The sequence below is a fragment of the Coccinella septempunctata genome, chromosome 5 (genome assembly GCF_907165205.1).
Source record: "Coccinella septempunctata chromosome 5, icCocSept1.1, whole genome shotgun sequence".
NCBI classification, from domain to species: Eukaryota; Metazoa; Arthropoda; class Insecta; order Coleoptera; family Coccinellidae; genus Coccinella; species Coccinella septempunctata.
This window is the reverse complement of record NC_058193.1, coordinates 8567963-8594402: the sequence shown is the minus strand read 5'-3', so window position 1 is coordinate 8594402 and position 26440 is coordinate 8567963. Positions and strand designations below refer to the sequence as shown.

General features: G+C 34.3%; 1 protein-coding gene across 1 annotated transcript in view; it reads right to left on the bottom strand.

Annotated features, from left to right (window-relative positions):
- Positions 1-5017: 5017 nt before the first annotated feature.
- The window catches only part of LOC123314441, a 225887-nt gene continuing 204464 nt past the window's right edge, over positions 5018-26440 (bottom strand). Inside the window, exon 6 of the mRNA XM_044899732.1 lies at positions 5018-5855. Coding sequence (XP_044755667.1) covers positions 5360-5855 — 496 coding nt within the window. The 3' untranslated portion in view covers positions 5018-5359. The remainder of the gene's footprint in view (positions 5856-26440) is intronic.

Sequence of the window (26440 nt, the reverse complement as noted above, 5' to 3'; positions counted from 1 at the left end):
ACTGTTAGTTGTTTGTGGTGTTGAGTTGATAGCCTGTCAGTTGAGTTTCGCTCTTCGGTGCTTTATTCCCTGCCACTCGTTATTGAACTAATATACTGTGAATTGAATTGAATTATATTTTGGAAATTTACCTATTGCTGAACCCCATTGAATTTCTTTACCGATTACTGTATTGATTTGTTCAAAACTGAACTGTTATTACGCCGTTATATCAGTGAAAATTATTTCCGATTCCTTATTGTTTCTATTGAATTGAACTGTTTCAATTCATCATTGAAGGTGGGTGCATTTCTGGATATTGAAAGATTGAAAATTTATGATCGCAATTGGTAAAACATAGGAACTTGCAATCGGACTTAGTGGTGAATATAATATGTCGAACATGGATGTGAACCGGTTACTTAGGCTTAGTACACTTGAGGGCGTTAGACGCCGCGTTGAGCGCGCGTTTGTAGTTTTTACTTCGACCGTCGCGTTTGCAGCGCGCTTCGAGTTAAGGTCAGTTCATATTATCCGTCCGTCTCAGTTCAGTTCAGCTCAACCAAAATATCTTTCAATGTGTTTTATATGGACTAATTCATACTATCCGTCTCCGACCCTTCAGCACCTATCGGCACGCTTACGACCGTCAGACGGTATTCTTCCAGAGAATATTTTGCGGATGGGCTGAAGGGCGTGGTTGGACTGAATGAGACTGAACGTATAATATGAATAAGCAACCGCTCAGTTCAGCTCAGTCAATGGAGGGTTTTCCTTTGTTGTGAAAGCTTCTTTGATTTTTTGTATTAATTGCGAAATTTTTCACAGTATACAGGATGATTCATAACTATTGGGAAATAGGCTAAGGGCAGATTGTTTGGACCACAATATGGCGATAGGACCAAATATACCTTAATGAAATATTGCTGTGCAAAAAAGATAGAGGGCGTTAAATTTGATTTTTTTTTCGTTTTTCTTTAATTTCACTGTATATTTTTTATTTCCGTTTTTAAGAAAAACACAATTGAACAGTTCAGAGCATCGGAAGGGGATTTGAAGTAACGGCTTATTCATTTTATTTATTTATTTCGACGATAAAGCATAATTTAAAACAATGTAACATAAAAAGAATAAACTATTTTGGTCCAAACAATCTGCCCTTAGCCCATGTCCCAATATGAATTACCCTGTATAATCGAAATGATATCCTGTTCATTCTAAAATAGCCATGATGTGTGGACAAATTTTTTTATAATGTCCAATATTCACCTTCAACTTTCCTCTTTTTAAATATTGGTTAGACACCCAATCTTTTTACCGACTTTTTGTTCCTCTTCATCTTCGTCTAACAATAATGAAAAAGCACATCATTCATTCAGGCGTAATTGCAGCAATTTTATTTTTAGGAGAAGTTAAAGGGTTTACGTCCTATGAGATATGGCACGTAAGAGAAACAACGAAAATAATAATACTGATAATTTAACAATAATTTTAGGGTCCTTCTTGTACTGTTTTGATCAAAATGAAAGGCTTCATGTGCCAAGTGCTGGTCGATTCGAATGCAACCGAAGATTCACGACACACGAAGCGGAAGGTGACTGAGACGATCGTGACTGATAATATGAACGCAACCTCCGTCAACGGCTGATGATCCTTCCGCCGGCCTGAACTGAGCGGAACGTATAATATGAATCGACCTTTACTCGACTGGGCATTGGAGCGTACACATGTACGCGCGCTTAACGCGGCGTCTAACACTCTCATGTGTACATAGCCTTAGTGATGAACTTACATACGAATTGCAACTGAGGGGACAATCGATACCGGTCACTGTGATGACTAAACGGAGTCTGCTACGACAAGTGCTCCAGTCTAATGAACCTCTACAACTCTCAACATCATAGAATCCCGCCTCCGAGATTGATATTTGTCAAAATAAACTCACTGATTTTGTATAATCCCTTCAGAACTTCAATTATGATAATGCGGCTAACGAGTTTTCGTTACTTCACACCAGATTAATACACATTGAAGAAAGGCTGGACTTTATTGTCACTGCAAACACAACACAGTTACAATTGATTGAATAAATGAAGGCGACTAAAAACAAGGCCTGGACGGGCTGCGTAGGACCAGTAATCGTGGACAGTCGCAGACATCCAACCGGGATCAGAGGTCTCTTTTGGATGTGGAAGTGCCTAGTTCACATGAGATTTCATCGATCCCACCGGAAAGGATTTCAAGGGTTGAGACATCACGGATCGACCTGGGAGATGGTGTCGATCTTCCTGTAGCAGTCAATGTCTCACGTACTGGTACATCTGTAAGGAATCCAACATTAGAACAAGTCATGAATGTGACAAGACAGACATGTAGAGCATTACTGCGACTGTTAGCAGCGATACCTGTCACACAATCATAGGACTGTGGAACAACAACACCTGAAGGTCTGACACCGGGTAAATGGATGAATTCCACACGAAGGGTGTTTTTCTCGCACTTACCTGCACCTTGGATAAATTCTGACCGGACAGTTACCACAGCATCTGCCAGATCAGAACCGGAGTCCCAATCAGCAATACCAACTCTCCCTGTACAATAAATCTGGCCACCCTCCAAACAAGGTTTCGTGAAAAAACCTCACCTGACGTACAGTCCCCCGTAACTGAACCGATATCAAGCAAGTTTTTCAATGGATACAAGAGAGCAGATTCGGCCAACGACTGTTCACAGGGAATCATAAATTAACAAGTGTAACTGCGTACATTTTGAAATTTCTAAATATCGTGATTAAACGATGTAATTTACGGCATATAATGAAGTTGCTCTCCTGTAACTGGTATACAAGTGTTGTTGACACCAATTGCAAGTTCTTGAGTTGTCTAGAGCTCGTTTAGTTTGGGTTCATATTATTCAACAACATTTCTGTCTGAATGATTTGCGAAAAAATCGATCAATTCATAAATCGAATATCTTGTTAAAATTAGACCCTTTCAAACATGACAATTTGCTCAGAGTGGGTGGTCGTCTCTTTTCTAGATCTTGAGATGCACACTTCGATCCTGCCTCATAATTGTTATTTTTCCACTTGGCTTGCTAAATTATTTCACTTGAAAACTTTGCATGGAGGTATCAAACTAACACTTACCACTCTGCGAGTGCGGAATTTTGGATTGTCCGAGCGAGAGAATAATTGTAACTCTTGCTTACGATACCGGGGAAGTACTATCTATCAAAAACTGGCCAATTTGGCCAGTTGTAGCCCCACATTTCGGCGATATATGGGAGGCTACAGTGCAGTATGGAAAATATCATTTGAAGAGAGTTATATTCTCTCACACTCCTACGTTTGAGGAATCATACACATTGGTTACTCAAGTAGAGGCATGTCTGAATTCCAGACCACTTATGGCTTTGGGTGATGATGTCAGTGACACCAGCACATTTTTTTATCAATTCACCATCTTATATTGTAACTGACACTGATTACTCGAAAGTTAATATTTCTCTTACTTAAAGATGGCGATTGATGCAGCAAACGTTGGCACATTGGTGGAAGAGATGGTCAAGGAAATACTTACAATTCCTTCAGGTTAGAAATAAGTGGCGGACTACCCAACCTTGTCTTCAAATAAACGATATTGTTCTGATAACTGATGAAAAGAATCCTCCGGCTAAGTGGCCGTTGGCCAAGGTCCTAAAAATTTACCCTGCTAATGATGGTCAAGTAAGGATTCAAGGGTTGTAAGATTACGTACATCTACTAATGAAATTGATAGACCTGTAGCCAAGCTTATATTATTATCTAAAACATCTTGTGAGAGTACAGTTTGATGGGCCTATTATCTGAGTAGGGTATTTAGGTTTGATAACTATTGTATAGTCCATTCAAGAATGATTGACATCCCAGTAGGTCTTGAAAGTCCAGGCGCAGCTTAATATCTGGTCACAAAAGATTTATAAAAATTTCTGTACTTTCGATCACAGAACTAAAATATAGTAATATATCCTAGAAAATTATATGAAAATAAGAAATATCCAAATTTGCAGCATATTAATCGGCTTTTAAAATTGACACAACTATGTTTCCAATCAATTTGTACGATTAAATTAAGAACATCAACAGCTCTGCAAAATTCAAATAACCGTCGGTAAGTGCATAGATTCACATATAATTGGTATATAGAACAATGTTTATTTACAATACCAACCTGAATTCGCAACACAAAATCTCAACTTATGGGCTATTACCAACTTAAATTCGATTCTCCATAGCCACCCAAGATGTCAATCATTCTTGAATGGACTATATTGTTATATTAATTGCTTTCATCATTCACATATAAAAACCTATTCATTGTGTTACCTACATTTTGCATAGTTTCAGAAGGAAAATGAAGTGGGTGGAATGTTAGAAGTTAGAATACATCTTCGTGAATTTCCATTTTCCAGCATACCTAATGCCACCTCTGGTACACATATACTTTCGAATTAATTTCCACGAAGAAATCTGTTACATATTTTATGCTCTTAGTTCAACACATATATAAGTACCCTCGAAGAAAGTGGAGAAAATGTAAAACACATTGTAATTCAGTCCGCTGAACAATAAACGACACATGAAAATTTGACTTATATTTGCTTTGCCTCATCGATTCATAAGTTTCGAACTAAACAATTAAACAGTGTATTTATTTTATTGATATTTGCAACATCCCACCTGGTTTTCTTAATAAACTTTTTAGGATTTTCACTCCCAATCTCTGAAACAAATAAATTAAAAATGAAATAAACGATTTTCTCCTGCGTAAATTCTTGCACTAATTTGTCAGGAGCAAATCAACTAGAAAAAATTGTTGCCTGACAATGAACTGAAAAGAACGTTGAAATTATAATTTTATGACCCACCTGTTGTCTTTAGGGGAAGACTTTAAGTTTATTTATGTAGAAATCACTAATTTAATTTCTGATTCTGAAATTAGACCGTGTTCACGATCATGTGTGTTTTCACTTTTTTTTTGTATTTTGGTGAATCCTTCTAATTGAGTTTTCCTGTTAGGATTCCTGTTCATTGCAAATAAATAAAATAAAAAATAAATAAATTTGAATTTTGTACTGCTGTTTATGGTCTTAATTCGATCGAACAAATTGGAAACAGAATTGTATCAATTTTGAGAACTGATTAGTATGCTCCGAGCTTGAGTATTTAATTTTTTCATACACTTTTCCAGGTTGTGTCGGTGAATTTCTCTGACCAAAGTTCAACAAAAGGATTTAGCAAAACGCCTACAAATTTTTCGGTGTGCCAGGAAACATTTATTACTGGAATGATTCAATAGAATAAAAGAGAAAATGAAAATATTGCAAACAATTATGATTCCTATTTTTTCTTCTTGTTTTTCTTATCTTTTCCTTTATCTTTAGCCTCTGATGGTGGTGAAAAGTCCTTGAAAATGCTCATGAAGAAATCTCTATTTGCTGCCAAACCCAAAGGAAAAATGAAACGCCGGTTTTCTTCACCTGCAATTTCCTCGAACATTTTCTGCATTTCTTCTTTCTTCATTCTTTCTATCTCTTCTTTTTCTTCTTTAGTGAGTTTGTGGGGTTTTTCCGGTTTGATTTTTGATTGTTTTTCTTTTTTGCTACTTCCTTTGGAGCTCTTACTCTTTTTCTCTTCTCTCTCTTTCTGTTTTTTAACTTTGGGTGTTTTTTCTTTTATTGGTTTTGATACTTTGGGTTTTTTCTCAAGTGGCCGTTTGAACTCCTCTTTATTTTCTTTCGGAACAAGCCATTTATTATTCAGCTTTTCATATGTGAGATTCGGAACCGTTTGATAGGCCATCTTTACTAGTTTGTATTGGAAGCTCTCAAGAAAACTGAAAAACATCAATATCAATATTAGGTGAATTTTGTTGATGGTATGTCATTTCTCGATGCTCAATTTTTATAATTTTAGCAGCAGATTTGATAGAATATGATTGTTCATCAAGAACCATCTATCTTGATAGTTTTTAGGACAGAATTCAGGATATCTAACAACACATTTATTGTTCAACGCCGAACATAGCTCTCTCTCTCTCCTTAGCGTTAAAACCTGGGGTGGGTATTAGCTGACTTTATAATTTGCCTCCATTTAGTCCGAACATATGGAATAAGAAAATTCAAGGCAGTACGTAGAAAACTCTATGAGAAAGAAGGGGACTGTTGAAATGCAATCGCCAAGTGCAAGAATAATTTTATTAGAGGTGATGAATTATTTCATTTTCAAACGTACAAAAATAACGTCAATTCTCGATTGAGAGTATCATCGAGAAATTTTATTTCTCCGCCAAGGAGGAGAAATGTTGCTATGCAAAAGATAAATCGGTTACCATAAACAAAAAGTTCTCTAATTTAAACGTCATTTTACCGATATACAGATATGAAAAATGTTGATTTATTTTGTATTTAAAAATAAGTAAATTTGAATTTGCCCGAAAGTGTGTCAGATTTAGTGATTATTTATAAATATGTTTTCAGAGAAACGCTAAGTTCGATAATCTGGCCCTAAGGCCATATTTAAACTGCCTGTATTCACATTGCACAGTAACTGTGAACTGAATATGATTTACAAACCGTAGAATCTCGTTCAAATTTGGAGTTACATTCAAATCACGCAACCTCTAGATAAAATGCAACGTGAGACAAATACAACTCACTTGGCGTTCAACGTGTGAATAGACTTCTGTTACTCTATGCATCCAAAATTGCAGGAAATACGTCTGTTGATAATGAAATAAACTAAATATAGTCAATAGTCGAGGAGCTTCGAATAGAAAAAGTTATATATTGAATTGTATTGGGAGCAAAGTGATAAATACAATATGTCTCTCGATAAGTTCGGACGTTCTTCTCATAGAAGTAAATTAAGAAATATTCAATCAACTACCTCTATCTTCCTACGAACATCGGATGGTGACTTTGATTTTTCGAAAATTATGTAATGTACGTGAACCTTTATCTGACTCTGACTGCACTAATAAGGACTATGTGGATATTCGAATCAATGAATCACATAATGTAATCAAATCGAATACTGTAGAATTTGGAAAGTTACGGTCAAGTTTCAATGGATTACGAATGAAATTATTGAAAAGTTAAATAATTTTTATATTGAACAACATAAATTTGACGGAAAGCTTAAAGAAAGATATATATTTGAAGTACCAGGAAGACAAATTGAACGCATTTTAAGATAAGGTTATCAATGCAATAAATAAATTAAATAATAAAATTAAACAATTTGATAAAAAAATTTCCTACCATGCATACCAAGGAGAAACTACAAGTGGTTCGAGAACTACACAAACCAATTCGCAAAAACTTCCCTCGCAGAAGAACAATAAATAAAGGATTAAATGACCTATGGCGAACTGATTTAGCACAAATGGATCTTTATGCGGAGGAGAATAAAAATTTCAAATACATTTTAGTAGTTATAGATTGTTTTAGTAAATTTGTGCGAGTGAAAGCGCTTTGAAACAAAAACCGGTGTGGAAGTATCGAACGCTTTCAAGAAAATTTTGATAGATAGCGAAGTTAAACCGAAAAATCTTCAAACAGATCAAGGAATGGAATTTTTCAAGGTAAATTTTCAATCTCTGATGAAGGAAAATGATATATTATATTACTGTACTTATTCCAAAACCAAAACTTATATAGCAGAAAGAGTTATAAGAACTATTAAGGAAAAACTATTCAAATACTTCAGTTTGCATGGAACATACAAATGGATCGACAGCATATTCGGGCCTATTCTGTTTGCGTATGGCTGTTATGCTCATATTGCTATCTTCCTAATTTATAACAATATGGCTATGGTAGCAAACTGAAATAACAAGATCTTCTAAAAATTGACAGATCATATTGCTCGAAATGAATGATTAGAATAACAGTTTTCCCAACTTTTCTGTGTTAACAATATCTTTTCTATAATCATATTACTATTTCCAAACAGAATCGAGCTTATTATCTAGTATTGTTAATGAAGATGATCAGACGAAACATCGTACTATCAGAATGAAACCATGTGATGTCAATAAAAATATGAGCAAAGTTAATTGAAAACTAGTACAACCATATTAGTATCGCCGGAGAGGGAAAATTCAAGTGAGAATGGTGAAAATCAGTAAAGTCAAAAATGTGTTTTGAAAAGGTTACAACACCCAACTGGATCACAGAGATTTTCAAAATAGAGAGTTCAAATAACCAATCCTGTAACATATCTTCTCGAGGATTTGAGTAGTCGTCCGATAGGGGGCGTTTTTAAATGGTTTTTAAATAAGAATATCACTTAGGTTTCAGTTTTATATTCAGTTAATTAACTACAGATAGTGCATCTTGACCTTAGGTATCTACTTCTACTCTACGTTAACGTTAACATACTACGAAAAATGAATACCAACATGTTCCAGAACAATAAGAGACTGCGCCATCTATGGACGATAAATATAAAAATACATTTCATTGTTGTAGTTTTCTATTACCCTTTCAACACGCCCCCTCAATGAAATTATTTTATCTTCAAACACTTCAACAACACAAATGAAATCTTTATTCAGAAAAATATTGAAATCCTAATTTACTACAAAAATTCGTGAACTTAGTTTTACCAATGGCTTTGTGAAAATATCAGCCAATTGGTTTTCTGTTCCAATATGACAAACTTCAATTATATTTTCATCTATCTTTTCCTTAATAAAGTAAAATTTAACATCTATATGTTTGATTCTTTTATTATTTGCAGGGTTATAAGCTTAATATATAGCTGCTATGTTATCCTTATAAAGTCTTATTGGTTTTCTATTTTTAACTGAAAATCATAAATAGTCTTTTTCAGCCAACCAGCTTCTGTAACAGGCAAACTCAAGGCTACATATTCAGACTTTGCGGATTGTTGAAGTATCAATCTTTCCTCTATGGCTAGAATGTTTTTTAGGTTAGGAACTATCTATTATTAGTAAGTAAGGAAAATGTTTGTACCCATAAAGTAAGTCAAGGTGTGTTCTGTGGTTGTACCTAAGATGGTTGTATTGAAACAGAATAAAGTTATTGTTTAAAGAAGAATATTATTCATAAAATAACATCAGCACACTGCTTCAAAGTAAATTCAATAGGGTTATGGGCCCAGAGCGTTTGCTGATTTATTGAAGGTAACCAAGATTAAAAAGGATGAACGCACGTGAGAAATTCAACTCGAAACCCTTCTCTGGGGACAATTTTCTGGCCTGGGAGTTCAGAATAAGAAGCATCTTAAGGGAAAATGGAGTAATAAAAGCTATCGAACAAGAAGATTTTGCGAACATTACCGAAAACGACGAAGATGAAGGAAGAGCTCAAGCCATCATTATTGCAGGGGTAGCAGACAGTCACTTGGAATACCTTAAAACACAAAAGACAGCCTACAGTATGTTCAAAAATTTAGAAAATAGCTTCAAGAATAAAGGAGTGAGAAGCCGATTATTTATAAGAACAAAATTAAACCAAATGAAATACGATGAACATGAATCATTAAATATGTTTTTGGTTAAACTAGAGGAATGTTTTTCTCAATAAGAAGAATCAGGAAACAAGTTGACTGATGAAGAAAAAATCAATTATATTTTAATGTCGATGCCTAAAGCTGCATTCACAATCAATTCGCGGGCCGAAGTGCACTTCGGCACGAAATTTACCATTCGCAATAATCTTGGAACCAAATACTCAAATGAATCAAAAATGTAACTGATCAAAACATAAGCATCAGCATCATCTATAGCCGGCACGAAATTCCTTGCCGAAGTGATAGTTTGCGACTTGCAAGAAATTTTGTCTTGAATTTCATTGTGAATGGTAACGGAGAACGCCATCTGCTAAGCTTCCGTGCCGAAGTGCACTTCGGCCTGTGAATTGATTGTGAATGTAGCTTAAGAGTTACGACAATGTAGTTTCAGCAATAGAAACCATGGAAACACTGGAAACAACTTTCGTGAAAAACAGACTACTTGGTGAAGAAGAAAAAAGAAAGAAATCTGGAGATCAAGACGACAAATACCTGAATTGTGCATTTTCATGCTTTAATTGTGAAAAACCTGGTCATAAGAAGTATCAATGTCGAGCAATTAAAAAAGGAACCCCTTCTAGAGAAAAAGGACAACAATACAATAATTATGGTCAAGGTCCGCAGAGAAGTATATACCATGGGCAGAGCAATGGTTATGGTTATGGACATCCACAACAATCCAATTCGAGGGAAAGGTTCAAGAAACAAGGATGGGACAAACAAATACAGAGCCAAGCTCACACATGCGAAGAAGATGAAGTAGTTTTTTAACGGGTGAGATTTGTTCAGTGAATACAGTTGATTCATTTATAAATTGATGTGTTGATTCAGGTAGTTCAGATCACTTAATCAATGATAAAAATGTTTTTGATGAATATGTAAAATTGAAAATTCCTAAAAGAATTGCATGTGCTAAAAATGGTATTTATTTAGAAGCATTAGGTATTGGAAATATTAGAGTCAATAATTGCTGTAATAATAATAAGGTTCCTGCAATAATTAAAAACTTATATTATGTACCTGATATCAAGAAAAATTTATTATCTGTATCAAGACTAGAGAGCAATGGGTTGAATGTTGTTTTTTCAAATAATGAAGTAAATGCTTTTTTAAATAATCAATTGGTAATGTCTGGTCAGAAATTCGGTTCGCTTTATATGGTAAACATGCAAGTAAGTAACAACTTTTGTGGGTATAATATTAAAGGTTCTGTGAACTACAGAGATATTAGGGTGCAGCTCTGGCATAGACGGCTAGGTCATTTAGGTTTTGATGATTTGAAATTGATGAGTAGAGAAGGATTAGTAGAGGGTCTTGAAGTTAGCCCAAAAGATTTTGATGACATTTTTTGTGAAGACTGCGTTTTAGGCAAACAAAGTAGACAACCATTTAATCATATATCTATTATATTCTATATCGATAATGGGACTTCGGAAATTGAAGTCAGCCCGTGGCCGGAATCGACTTCTGCGGATGTGCAGAAATATTAAGAATAAAAATACCTGATTAGCTCTGTCTCTTTCTGATACATCGATTTATGAACTGACAGGAATGAAATGATTTTACTTCACAACCATTCGAATATTTTCGATCTTAACCTTACAATATATTGATAATAATTTGAATCAGGTTCAAACTCAGGTTTGCATTACGTAGTAATTCGTATTTCATCGTTGATTTCTAATAATTAGAAGTCAAAATTGATGAAACTTCATCATTTTGCAGCACTAGACGCTCGGATTCATAACAATAGTGAAATATTATGTGTTCTCCACAGAAAACCTGCGGAGTGCGGAGATTAACAAAACTGATGTTGAATCAACAAAATTGTAGGACTGTGAATACATTTTTCTAGGTTGTTCACTGTTATATATTACCTGCATTGTATCTAGATAAGTCTGTTATTGTCTTGAATTTCAGTTGGGAGTTGAGGTAATAATTCTAGTTCAATTTATGATTGTTTTTCTCGGCACTGAAATAGTGAAACATCTAAATCGACATCTATATATATAAAGCTCAACTGTACTTACTAATATCTACCAGTCTCTCATCTTCTAAATATTGCCAAATTGATTATTGTAGTGATTCTATTGAAGCATATGGCTCTTTCAATGAGCACTCTGTACTTTTATATATAATATAACTACATATCACAATAAATGTTGACCCAAAAATATTTTTTATTGAGTATTGAGTAGATTTACAATTGTACAAATTCGTTGAACAATAGTGATAAAGATTGGTATTTATCACTCGGGAAAAACTTAGCACGTTTAACGTTTCTTTATTATTGACAACTACATCAATTGTTCTTGACATACATCAATATATCCCGAACATCGAATACTAACACGAAATACATAATAATTCCAATACTCCCACTTATTGAGTGTTGTAAATATCAGCAAAAACACACTCATTGTGAGTCTCAATCACTATAAGTTTTCATGCCCAACAAATATCTGAGTCTTTGAAAAGCTTCTTTTGGTAGAGCTTTTGTGAAAAAATCAGCCTCTTGTTCTTTTGTTGGGACGTATTTAGGAGATATTTCACCACAATAGTATTTTTCCCGAACAAAATGGAATTGAACATCCACATGTTTCGTACGGCTGTGAAATTCAGGGTTGTGAATGAGCTTGATAGCACCTTGGTTGTCTATATGTAGAGGAGTTGCACCCTTCAATGATACACCAATATCATTCAGAAACTGACGTAACCATACAGCTTCTTTGGTTGCTTGGCATGCAGCTACATATTCTGCTTCTGTTGTTGATAAGGTAACACCTGATTGCCTTTTGCTGGACCACGTAATTGGGCCTCCTGAAGCCTTGAACACGTATCCGGTAGTGGACCTTCTTGTTTCTTTGTCTGATGCGTAGTCAGCGTCACAGAAACCATTCAGATTGTACTCTGGTTGTCTCAAATATTCTATTCCATAAGTGGCAGTATTTTTCAGATATCTGATAATCCTCTTGACAGCATTCCACTGAGCTACTGTAGGATTATTCAGGAATCGGCTTGCGACTCCCACTGAATATGCAATATCTGGCCTTGAAACGATTGCAGCAAACATTAATGATCCCACACATTCTCTATAGGGACCTTCAAAGTTAATGTCTGTTTCAATTCTCATAAGATCAGTATTTGGGTCAGCTGGTGTTTCTGAGGGGTTACACTGATTCATTCCAAACTTATTCACAATTTTCTTTATATATCTCGTTTGATGCAGAAATATAGAGTTTCTCTCCTTGTTCTCTATAATTTCAAGTCCAACATAATAATTGATATCGCCTACCTTAATTTCAAAGCATTCACCTAATTCTCTAAGGAAAATATCCAGTGCTTTGTCAGATGGCGATATCAACAGACCATCGTCGACATAAATAATGAGCAGAACTTTGTGTTCCTGTACATATCCTCGATAGATACATTTATCTGCTTGGCATTGCTCAAAACCGAATTTTTTTAGTACACTGTCAAATTTATGGTTCCAGCATCTGGGTGCTTGTTTTAATCCATATAATGATTTTACCAGTTTACAAACTTCATTGCCATGCTTGGGAAAACCTTCAGGAATTTCCATATAAACTTCTTCTGAGAGTTCTCCATACAAAAAAACTGTTTTAACATCAAACTGCTTGATTTTGTATCCTTCGTGGGCAGCAACCGACAGAATTACTCTGATTGAATCAAACCGTGTTGTGGAGAAAATATTTCATGATAATCACGTCCTTCCTTTTGAGCAAAACCTTTTGCACACAGTCTTGCTTTATATCTTTCTATTTCACCTTGATTGTCATATTTTAGTTTGAATACCCATTTTGATCCAATCGCTTTTCGTCCTTCAGGAAGTTTTTGTATGATCCATACTTTATTTTGTTCCATAGCACGTATTTCTTCTTGTATTGCTTCTATCCACTTATCAGCGTTTTCGCAATGTATTGCTTCTTCATAGGTATTTGGAACTTCTAGTTCCACCAGGTTCAGCTCAACTTCAAAATCTCTTAATTTTTCCGGAAACTTGACGTTTCTTCTTGGTCTTCCATTATCTTCATTAGGTTCGATTTCTTCGTATGGTTGAAAATTATCCTCTGGCTGAATGTCTGATATTGGATTTTCAAAGTTATCATCTGTGAACTCAATTAATACAGGTATCTCTTCTTGTTTATTCATAAATCCATTTTTCTCTTCTTGAAACATCACATTACAAGATATTGTAATCTTTCGATTCTGAGGATTGTATAAACGGTAATTTGTGGAATTCTTATCATATCCTACAAAAACCATTCTTTGACTTTTAGATTGAAGCTTTGTTCTCTTCTGATTAGGAGTATGTACATATGCAACACATCCGACGGTTTTGACATGACCTAAATATGGTTTTTCGCCTGTCCATTGTTCATAAGGTGTGGTTACGCACTGCTTGGATGGTGTTCGATTCAAAATGTATATAGCAGTATTTGCTGCTTCTGCCCACAGATAGTGTGGTGCGTTTGCACTGATAAGCATGGTTCGCACACTTTCCATAATGGTTCTATTCTCTCTTTCACATCTTCCATTTTGTTCTGGTGTATATGGTGCGGTAGTTTCTAATTCAATACCCTCTTTCATCATGTACATTTCCAGTTCTTTGTTTGTGTATTCAGAACCATTGTCAACATGAAGAGCATTCACTGAGTGTCCGAACTTTGTTTTGACAACGTTATTGTATCTAACAAAACATTCAAAAGTATCACTTTTGTGCTTTATGAAGTAAGCTACTCGGTATCCTGTACAGCTATCTTTGAACAATAACATATAACGAGCACCTGATACCGATGATGTTGCAATAGGTCCACATATATCACTATAGACAAGTTTTCCGGGAGCACTTTTGTTGACTCTTGTTGACTTGGAAAAACTTTTTCTATGCTGCTTGCCTAGTATACAGGCTTCACATTGGAAATTGTCAATATCACTCATTGTTACTCCTTTTACAAGATTTCTTTGGACCATATCTTTCAAGTACTGCTTGTTTATGTGACCAAGCCTTTTGTGCCAAATTTCCATAGATTCTCTGACTTGTTCTGTTACAGTTGCTTCAGTGTTGTTGCAAACTGTACGAATAAGCATCTTGTATAGATTATTTGTTTTCTGCTGCAAAGCACTAGCTACAAGGTCTCCTTCTAGATATATTTTGGCATAAGTACCCTCCTTGATTATCTTCATGTTCCTACTCGTCAGAACTCCTTCAGATATAAGATTTTTTCTCAGGTCTGGGATGAAGAGTACATCTTGTATGTAAGAATCAAACCAATGTCCATCTTTTAACTTCTGAATTTTTACTGTGCCTTTTCCTTTCACTTCTAGGCTTTTACTATTTCCTAGGTATACATGAGAAGGGCTTTCAAGTTCTTCGAACTCCCCAGCGAGCACAAAAACATCTCAGAGATGTTAAAAGTAAGAGATTTCGAGACATTGAACATCCACTGCGATGTTCTGTTTATACATGAATAGAACTTTTATAGAACAGCCAATGTCCGCCGCAGGCGGCTATTATATGGATGTCCCTGGGATGTCACAAAAAGAACTACTCAGAAGTTTTTTTGATAGCCTTTTCATGTACACAATAGAACATTTCTAAAGCGCTTTGCGCACATGAAATCGCTGTTTGTAAGACTTTATATGAAATTCTTTTGTGAGGCCTTTTTTCTTTCATTTGAATGTTTGAAGATACCACATTCTATTTTAAATGAACTACAAAGTTTTTAAATGAAATACAGAATACTATATAAGAATAAAAATATTTTAATGATACTTCAACAGGTACAAAAGGAAAAGAAATCACATTTCACATAAAAAATTGAACAACAAAAAACAATTGATAAATATTTTACTACATAAAGGGAGAATAAACAAAAAAATATATCACATTCAATAAAACAAACATAAATAACCAAAAAGAAATATCACATTTAACATAAAAAAACAGAAATAATAGAAAACAAACTGATTATAATATTAGATGTACCGAAAGGGAAAATGAAAAAAAAAATATGAAAAATTTATTTTCCCTTCATTTTATCGTCCCTCCTCCTCTGCCTAATATGCCTAAACCAATCTTTGGCATAGAGTTCGAATACTTTCCTAGTGATTTGGAATTTTTTATGGATCACATCTACAAAATAAAAACAATTCAAACAATTAATTCACAAAATATATGAAGGTTAAGATGATTTTTTCCAATTAAAATAACAGAGAAAATAGCTGCATGAAAGGATCTTGAAGATTTGAGTTGTATATAGCTCCTGACCAGGTTGATTTGCGAAACGATCTTATTTATTTAATTATTTGTAGTGGTATTTGAAGATGGGACAATTTAAAGGAGTTTTCAAAAACAAGAACTTTTCTGGGACAATTTGAATTATTTTGTGATTCACAAGTGATGAATGATTATTATCATCGTCGGAAGAGTAATCTTACAAAATATTCTGGGAATTATCAACGGCAGAGATAGATTATCGTAATATGTTGAAATCCTCGATGATATGACTTTAAACTTTATAAAGTAATTTCTTGAATAATTATAATAACCTTCCATATACCATTCGATTATTCCAACCAAAATTCAATGATCTCTTATACCTAGTCCCAAATACACAAATAATATTAACCACGCAGCGTGGATTCTTTTGAGGTTATATGTATGTTTCTGGGAATTATACTATACATTTAATTCATGTAATACTTACTTATTAATTGTATTTGGTTACTATGAAGAGATCGATCCTGAATTCACAATCAAAGCCAACACAGAAGTAGTTAATATTATACAAATCACCAATCAACTTTCAACTCCGAACAGTCCACAGTCCAAACTACGAAGAAAGTGGAAATGGCGGCAAAATGAAATAGGTGAATTGTAAAATTGTATATTGTTTATTTGGAATAAACCTCCCAAGGCAAAATATGCGACGTCAAGAGAAGATATCCACACGTTTACATTATTTTCAACTCGACAGTACCTCTCAGTAGGTAGACGAAGAAATGCCACAGATGGCACAGATCAGAACAAATAAAGATTTCCAATAGCCTTTGGAGACCTCTTTGGGAAGTGCATATTACGTTTCAAAGAAACATCCTCATGCCAACATTTTCGAAACATCCCAAAACAGGGATGTTTGTGCTCGCTGGGTCAGAGAAGTAATCTCTTCTATAGGACATATGTGCTGAAGCACCACTATCTAGTATCCAGATATCATTACACTGTGTGATATTGAGCTCCTCTATTTCAATATTTAGTGCTGTTTCATTTCTTCTATTCGATTCACTATATTTTGTTTGATTTGATTGCTTTGAAGCGTAACAGTCCTTTGACATATGACCACGTTTATGGCAAGAAAAGCATTTGAATGGGAATCTTTTCTTCTTAGCTGCATTTGGCGTACCTTTCTTCTTTGTGTTCAAAGTCATTGTGGCGAGAGCTTCCTGTTCTTCTTCTAACATTGTCAAACTTTGTTCTTCATCTTGGAGTCTGGCAGTCAGGTTCTTCACTGTTTGCTTTCTCTCATCCATTGACAGCCAGGCTTGCCTTACATTTCTATATTTCTGTGGCAATGTGTTTAAGATTTTTGTTACTATGGCAGTTTCACTGACAGAATCACCACAATCTTTGATTTGCTGTGCAAAATTTTCGATTTTGGCTACATGCTTTGCCACAGAGTCATTGGGATCCATCTTATATTTGTGAAACTTTTCATGTGCCATGAGTTTATTAACTTCTGACTTTTGACAATATATTGAGTCAAGTTTCTCTTTCATTGCCTTCGAGGTTTCGCAATTTTCTATAAGAGTAATCTGCTCGAAGTCCATGGCTGATGTAATAAGAAACATAGCTTGTGCATCCTTTCTGTACCAACTATCTAATCCTGCAGCCTGGGTCGCAGCTGGTTTTTCCATTGTTCCATCTACAAGACCATAAAGGCCTTTTGCCTTGAGGGCACATTTCAGCTGGAACATCCATTGGTGATAGTTTTGTCCGGTGAATTTCGTAATGCTACCAACGTCTATTTTGTCACTCATTTTTCAACGATGTCTTCAGTGTCTATTTATACGAACACTGGGCCCATAACCAATTGTACAAATTCGTTGAACAATAGTGATAAAGATTGGTATTTATCACTCGGGAAAAACTTAGCACGTTTAACGTTTCTTTATTATTGACAACTACATCAATTGTTCTTGACATACATCAATATATCCCGAACATCGAATACTAACACGAAATACATAATAATTCCAATATTTACAAGAGGGGAAATTCAGGAGGTGAGATAAGTATGATTTTTCATAATGTTTACACGTACACGCAATAATTGAAACTGGTATGAAACAGTAATATTAAACGCACTTGTTATTATGTCACTCTTGAGTTTACTGAGTATGGACAATACCATTCCTTTTCGGCACTTAATTATTATTTCACAAATCATAATAATATTGGTTGAATAGTTTTTATGCACTTATTTGGTTTGATCTCTTTGCGCTGATTCATCTGAAAGTTGAAAGAAACGGATACATACTCGATGAATTTAATATTCATTAACTTCCGCCTCACATAAAATTCTTCTAAAAATTTGTACAACAATTTGAAATAAATCATCATTCGAATTCATTCAATCATTCAACGTCAAATATTATGAAAACAACCTAACCAATATTTTGATTGTCATTTTCGAACTTCTAATTCGCGCATGCGTACAAGTGGATTCCTCTCAACGATTTGGCTTCATTTTTCGTCGTAGCCTAGAACGCGTGTTATCAATATTGGAATAATAGATATATGCATTTAATAGATTAGGATATAGAGCGTCCAAACCGTTAGAACTAGTGCACACAGATGTCTGTGGCCCGATTACCCCTTGTTCATGGGATGGATATAAATATTTTATAACATTCACAGATGATTTTACACATATGGTTATAGTTTATTTGATGAAAAACAAGAGTGAGGCATTCAATAAATTTAAAGAGTATTATTACTATGCTACAAATCATTTCGGAACAAATGTTTTGAAATTAAAATTAGATAACGGAGGAGAATATACTGATGTCAAGAGACTTTCATTCGTTCTGTAAAAATAAAGGTATCAAACTCAATTACACTGTAGCTTACAATCCTGAGATGAATGGAGTATCTGAAAGAATGAACAGAACATTGTTCGACAAAGCAAGGACACCGCTAATTGATGCAAAACTTTCTAAGGAAATATGGGGAGAAGCAATATATTTTTCAGCCTATGTCACCAACCGAAGCCCAACAGCAACAAAGAGTAAAGTAGCAGTAGAATTATGGGATGGTAGAAAACCTAGTTTAACTAATTTGAGAGTATTTGGAAGTACTGCCCACAAGCATATACCAAAGGAATTGCGACATAAATTGTATCCTAAGGGAGAAAAATTGATGATGGTTTGATTTGCTCCCAATGGAGCATATAGACTATGGGATTCAGAGAAAAGGAAGATAATTATTGGTAGAACAGTTTTATTTGATGAAAATAAAAAGGTCGAGAACATTGTTGTCTAAGTGGAACAAAAATTAATAAAAGAAAGGAAAATTTAAAGGAGATCGATACTCAACAGGAAGAAAATATCTCTTTACAAGAAGGAAATAGTTGTGAAAACGAAAATGTAGAAGAGAACGTTTCATCAACAAAGCGAATAACTAAGAAGCCATACTGGCACCAAGATTATATTACTGACGATGAAGATGATGCAATGTTTGCTTAACACATAGGACAAGACTTGGAATCTCTACCTCAAGCTTATGGAGACCTACAGCTAAGAGAAGACAGAAAATTATGGTTAAAGGCAATCGGGGAGGAATTTCAGACATTAAAGGAGAATGACACTTGGGGAGTGATGAATAAACCAAAGAAAAACGTTAAAACCTTAGATACGAAGTGGGTTTTTACAAAAAAAAAATTGGTGAAGAAAAGATTTGTGAGACAAGATTGGTTGTGAAAGGCTTCCAACAGAAAGATAATTTGGAGGATACTTATTCACCAGTATTAAGACTGCAAACACTGAGAATTTTATTATCAGTTACTGTACAAAAACATTATATATTTGATCAAATGGATGTCAAAGCAGCTTTTTTGTATGGACGAATTGATGAAGAGGTCTACCTTAAACCTCCACAAGGTTCTAACATCGAAGAAGATAAAGTATTGAAACTGAAAAAATCGCTTTATGGATTGAAAAAGTCTCCTAAATATTGGTATGAACGTTTCAATGAACTCATTTTAAACTAGGTTTCAAAAGGCCTTTGAACGACCACTGTTTATTTTTGAAAAAAGATATATATATTTTGCTATATGTTGATGACCTGCTAATTATAGGAAAGAACTTGAAAGATATAGAAACATTGAAAACAACTTTGTGTTTGGAATTCAGGATGAAAGATTTAGGATTTAATATTGTCAAGTATTTAGGCATTTCAAGTGTTAAAGAGGAAAGTAGTTTGTGTATACATCAGTCAGATTATTTAAATAGTTTATTGAAAACATATGGCATGGAAAATTGTACACCAGCTACAACACCAATGGATAATAATTTCATTTTAAATGATTTTAGTGAAGTAGATATGTCGCTTGAAAAGCCCTATAGATCATTGATAGGATCGTTAATATATGCATAGGTTCTAGACCAGATATCGCTGCTGCAGTGTAATATCTCAGTAAAATCCAATGTAAACCTAGTAGAGATTTGTGGATTGCACTTAAAAGAATTTTACGATATATTCGCGGAACATTAGATGTAAACTAGACCTTTTGATAACCAGAGAAGAGACCAGTTTGACGACCTGTTGGTACACGAAAACTATAAATTCAAATAGGATTATAAACTACTACAGCAACCATAGTAACACCCAAAAAGTCAACACTGCAATCAGCCTGATGTACAGAGCATTGTCATTAAGTGACAGCAAATTTAGAGAAGAGACTACACAGAAAGTTTGCAAAATTTTAAGAGAAAACAACTACCCAAAATATATCATCCAACGTGTTGTAAATAAGGCCAAAGAAAAAGTAATGTGTACGAGAAACAACATTCAACAGAAAAACAAAGAAACTACACAATACTGCAGATTCCCTTTTATACCTGGACTCTCACAGAAAATTTCCAGGATCTTTAAGAAGATTAATTGCACATGTGCCTTCTACAACAAGACCACAACAAAGAAATACTTCACACAGTTGAAGGATAGTGTACCAACAAATTTGCAATCATCAGTGGTGTATAACATCCCATGCTTGAACTGCGACAAGGCCTACATCGGACAGACGAAGCAGCTGTTAAAAGACAGAATTAGACAACATAAAACAGACTCCAACAACATCACACATAAAGAGAAAACTGCTCTGACTTCACATACATTCAAAGAAGGACACAAATTCAATTTCGAAGAAACGACAATACTTGACCATGAAAACAACAACTATCGGAGAAACATAAGTGAAATGATTCACATAACACTAAACAAAACAGTGAATTATAGAGAAGATGTCAATAGACTCAGCACCATATATAACAGTCTATTAGTTCCTTTGAGAAAATAATCGGGATTATGTTTGATGACTTCTGTGCTCCCTTGTCAAAGGAATTTTTTAAACAGTACTCTGTGATCCTAACCCATAAATTTTCGGTGTTTTTTCCACGATATTGTGAAAGTTCTGGAATATTAAAGTAGAGAAATAGAAAATAGACCTGAATGTATGGCCATTTTAAAAGGAATACGGTGGAACAGATTGATATATGTTTTTATTGTGATGACTCAATTCCTGTAGAATCATTAATGTAAATCTTGTGAAATTTGTCATGTTCTAATTTTAATCTGTTTTATTTTTGTAGCCTTGATAAAGGTCCGATTTGAGACCGAAACGTCGGTGTTTTTGATGTAAAAGAGGAATATCGAAATATACATATCCAAATACCTGAAAAGTTTTCACATTATTACATAACATGGATGATAATATGCAACATTAGATGTAAAATTGCATTATAGTGTTCATGAAGAAAGTTCACCTTTGGTAGGTTATGCCGATTCTGACTGGGCTAGGGGAAAATCTACTTCGGGATATGTATTTCAAGTTTTTGAAAATACTGTTGTTTGGAGATCTAGAAAACAATCAACCATAGCTCTCAGTACTGCTGAAGCAGAACTTATATCTTTATGTGAAGCGAGTATGGAAGCATGTTGGATCGCTGAGTTAATGAAGGATTTAAACATTAAAATAGATGTTATGAAAATTTTTGAAGATAATCAGAGCACCATAAGTGCTGTCAAAAATCCGGATCAACAAAGGTTGAAGCATATTGATGTTGAGTATAATTTTATAAAAGAGAAAGTAGAAGAAAAACTTATATATGTAGAATATATTAATACTAATGAACAATTAGCAGATATATTCACAAATCCTTTAAATAAAGTTACATTCAATTATTTAGTTGGGAAATTAGGATTGAGTAGATAAGAGGGAACGATTGAGGGAGAACTGTTGAAGTGTCAATCTTTCCTCTATGGTTAGAATGTTTTTTAGGTTAGGAACTATCGATGATTAGTAAGTAAGGAAAATGGTTGTACCTAAGATGGTTGTATTGAAACAGAATAAAGTTATTTTTTAAAGAAAAATATTATTCATAAAATAACATCAGCACACTGCTGCAAAGTAAATTCAATATGGATGATATTGATTCATTTTGTTGTTTTCTACTTATCCACGAAATTTGACAATTAAACATTTCAAAGATATAACCTGATGTTGATTTTCTATCGGTTGCGTCTCTTCCCCAGTCTGAATCTACATATCCTACCAAAGTTTTAGCATTTGGTTGAAATAGCAACTTGAAATCTATTGTTTCCTTAATATATCTTAGCTCTTTAAGGCTTTATATAAATATGTGTTTGCTTTTGATTGAAATCTAGTCAGTAAACTTATGCTTTGGCATAAATCAGGTCTTGTAGCTAATGCTGATACATTGAACAACCCATCATTCTACGACATAATTTTTGCAATTCTAAATCATTTTCATCAGCTTCAAACATTTTAACATCAACATCAGGATCCAAAGGAGTACCTTTTACAGTCATTCATTTTGATATTTTTTAAAACATTTTAAGTATGATTCTTCACTTAATTTTGTAAATCCACATTCTAGATTTTGTTCGATGTCAATGCCTGAATATTGTGAAATTATTCCTAAATCTTTCATTTGGAAATCAGTATTCAACAAATGCTTCAAATTTTCAACTTCAGAATTATCAGTTCCTAATATCAAAACATCAAAAACATAAATCCATAAGTATAGTTTAGACTTTTCAGTACATTTTGAATATAAACAAAAGTCATTTTTAGTCCAAACGAAACATTGATTTTTCATTATGTCATCAAATTTTTTTGGAGATTTTTTCAAGCCATATATTGATTTATTAAGTTTGCAGAGTAGGGATCGGTCGACCGAAAACTCATTGAATCGAAAGATCAGTGCCCCGAAAACTCATTGCCTCGAAGGATCATTCCCCCGAAAACTCTGCCCACTACCTTCTGATTGGCCGACTGACCGAAGGTCAATTGTCTGTCATCTTTGTCTAACCATTTATGAAGTTTGAAAGAAGTTAGGCACAGGTTTTTGATATGATTGTACAAGTTGAAAGAAATATGGGGATTTAATTTTAAATTTTCTACAGCTGACAGCTGACCATAGATAACCTGACCTATTTGTTTATATTTTACTCTGTAATCGGTGGTTTATATTTACATAACCGCTACTATGGAGAGTAGAGAGAAGGAGAACGATCGCTGCTTTGAGACCACAGATTTTTTGTCCCCTAAAATATGTACCAATATGGTAGTTCATGCTTTTGCCAATAGGCGCGCTGGCCATCACGAGAGTGCGAAATTTTGTTTACACAAATCAAATTGTAGTTGGCTCGTTGGCTGAGTGAACTGTTTCCTTGGTGACAGATGATAGGAATATTATTATTTTCGATTTTTGATAAGAGAACAACATATGACCATGGTGAAAAGTTGAAGCGTGCGCTAGTATAAGAGTGTTTTGGCATCGGAAAGAAAAGGAGAAGAGATAAAATTTCCGAGAGCATTTTTGAGAGAAAATTGAAAAAAACCTTATCTCAAGAATCGACTCCGAATCAATTTGTGTGTCAAGTGCACTTTTGCGATGAAGATATCAAAAAGATGATGGATTCATTATAAACGAAATCGAAATTGTCATCCCTCGTGAGAAGTTGACTCTTCTGAATAAGAATATCTAACCAATAAAACTACATGGTTCAGAAGAGAATATTCTTGAAGAATTTTGTTGGCATAACATAATATATGGTTTATATCGGTTCTCAGCTGAGTATTGGCAACAGAATCTACTCCAATACCTGAGTGATAAATCTGAGACTGTTACCTTTTGTTGTCTTGATGTGTACTACGCCTTACTTCGGATTCATATAATTTTGACGATTACGGTAAACCAACTAACATAGCTGCTTTCAATAAACAATGATAAACAAAAGTAGGTACAATTTTTTTGTTCAGTGATTTCTTTTGAATTTCATTGATTTCGACTTGCATTTTATTGCATAGAATTCAGAGAACTCATATTTAATATAGATTTGAAGAAAGGTATTTGAAAAATCATCAGAAAAACCACGATGACACATAACCTAAAATAAAATGAAGGATGTTCATTTCAAATCATTGAACTAGTTCAATGTTTCAAATTGACGCTTGAATCCCCACCCCTTATCGACACCCGCTTTAATCGCAGCGACACCTATCCTAAGTTTCCTGTTTTCGGGGACACATTTTTAGTACGTCGATCGTTCTCCTTCTCTCTACTCTCCATAACCGCTACAGTCGGAGCCGGAAACTGTCAGATTTTTATTCGACATATTAAACTTATTTAATGAGACCATTAATATTGATATTACTTTTGAAGGGAATATGATGATGACATGCATTAAGAGTTCTTCTTTTGGGTACATCAAACTTTCCATTTTCCAAAAATAAAAGTAGGTATCGAATACCAAAAATACAAATACCATTCTATTCATATTTATATATATTTTTTTTTAGATCATCGAAATACTCAAAAACCTGGAGCATTGTCAAATAACACAACTAAAATTTTAAATGATGATTAAATGTGACTGAAACCAATACATTTTATTGAAGAGTAAAATAAGTCGTCAGAGTCAGCAATCTCAAGTTTCCGATATTTATCACATTCAATCCCTCAATTGAATTGAACAAATTATATGGATTACAAGAAATATGCATGGCGAATATGCATGGCGATGGCCGGCGAGGAAGATGTGTGTTCGGATGCATCCGATAAAAATGAGAATGAACAGCAATTTATGAAATGCTGCTCCACTAAAATGCACAAGTTGAAAGTTTGTGTAAAGTGCTTCGCGATTTTTCATATTACGTGTGCCGAAAAGTTTGCAAACATAAAATTCCTAAGTGGAAACAAAGTGGTATGTTGTGATCCAACTAACCAACAAGAAGATTTGTCTAAACAAGTGGACGAAGCGAAAATGGAAAACCTGCGGATTCAAATAAGGTACCTCCAAGAATTATTAAACGAAACAAGAGACAAAAACAACATTCTGAAACAAAACAACGATCTCCTATCAGACAAAATTGAAAACCTCAGTAAAATTAATACAGAATATGGAAAAAAAACATGTAAACAAATCAGACAAATACGATAGGAAGTACAAGAACAATTCAACAGGAACAGAGCAGAGGGAGCAAAATAACTTATTAGCGATCCCTTCATGTTCATATGCAAACGTAGCAAGTTCAACAAGTCGACGTCAGATGGCAGCACAAGAGAGGGATCAAACTCCTGCAACAGGAGAAACGTCAAACCGAAATGGCGCAGTACCAAGAGTAAACATAGTAAACAAGCAAACGAATCAAAACAATCAAATGACATTGAGAAGTAGAATCATTTCGACAGCAAACACTACTAAGGATAAAGAACAGACTGAAAATGATTTCATTGAGGTAGGAAATAAGCGTAAAACAAGAAATAAACCTCAAACAAAAAACATAGGAACAGGGAAAGAAGAGAATGGTTTTTCTGGGCACGAAAAAAGAGTATGGCTGTATATATACCGAGTTAAGAGAAGTAAAACAAACACTATGATCCAAGAGTACATATCGAAGAAAAATGGCTTTGAAAAATGTAACATTATAGTAAAGGAAATCCCGTCAGAAGAGAAAAGGTTGAAAAGATTCGTGGTATCAGCACCTTTTGAGAAGAAGAAAGAAATGTATGAATCAAATTTCTGGCCATCAGGGGTGGGTATCAAAAGATTCGATTTCTCTAGACACACAGAACTGCTTCAAAATAGTGATGATTTTTTATAAACAAAAAAACAAAGAAAAAACCATGTCGAACCATAAACAAAGTATGCTTAATCCATCAGAACGTACAGTCAATTCGTAATGCTATAGATCGACTAGAAACAGGTATTGTCACCAAAAATTGTAAAATACTATGTCTGACTGAGCATTGGCAAACATCTGACCAATTAGAAACCATCTCTATAAAAAACTTCAAACTTGTAGCCAAATATTGTAGACCAAATGGATATGGAGGAGCAGCAATCTTTGTTGACATAAAAACAAAAACAACACAAATAAATAAAGTCAGCAAGTTACCTGTAGAAGGCAACTTTGAATCTGCGGCAGTTGAATGTTTGATGGGTTCCAAACAAATTATAGTTGTTTCCATATACAGACCACCAGCAGGCTCGTTGGATGTATTTTTTGATAAAATGGAAGAATTGCTGTTGAAAATATTTGAAGATAACAA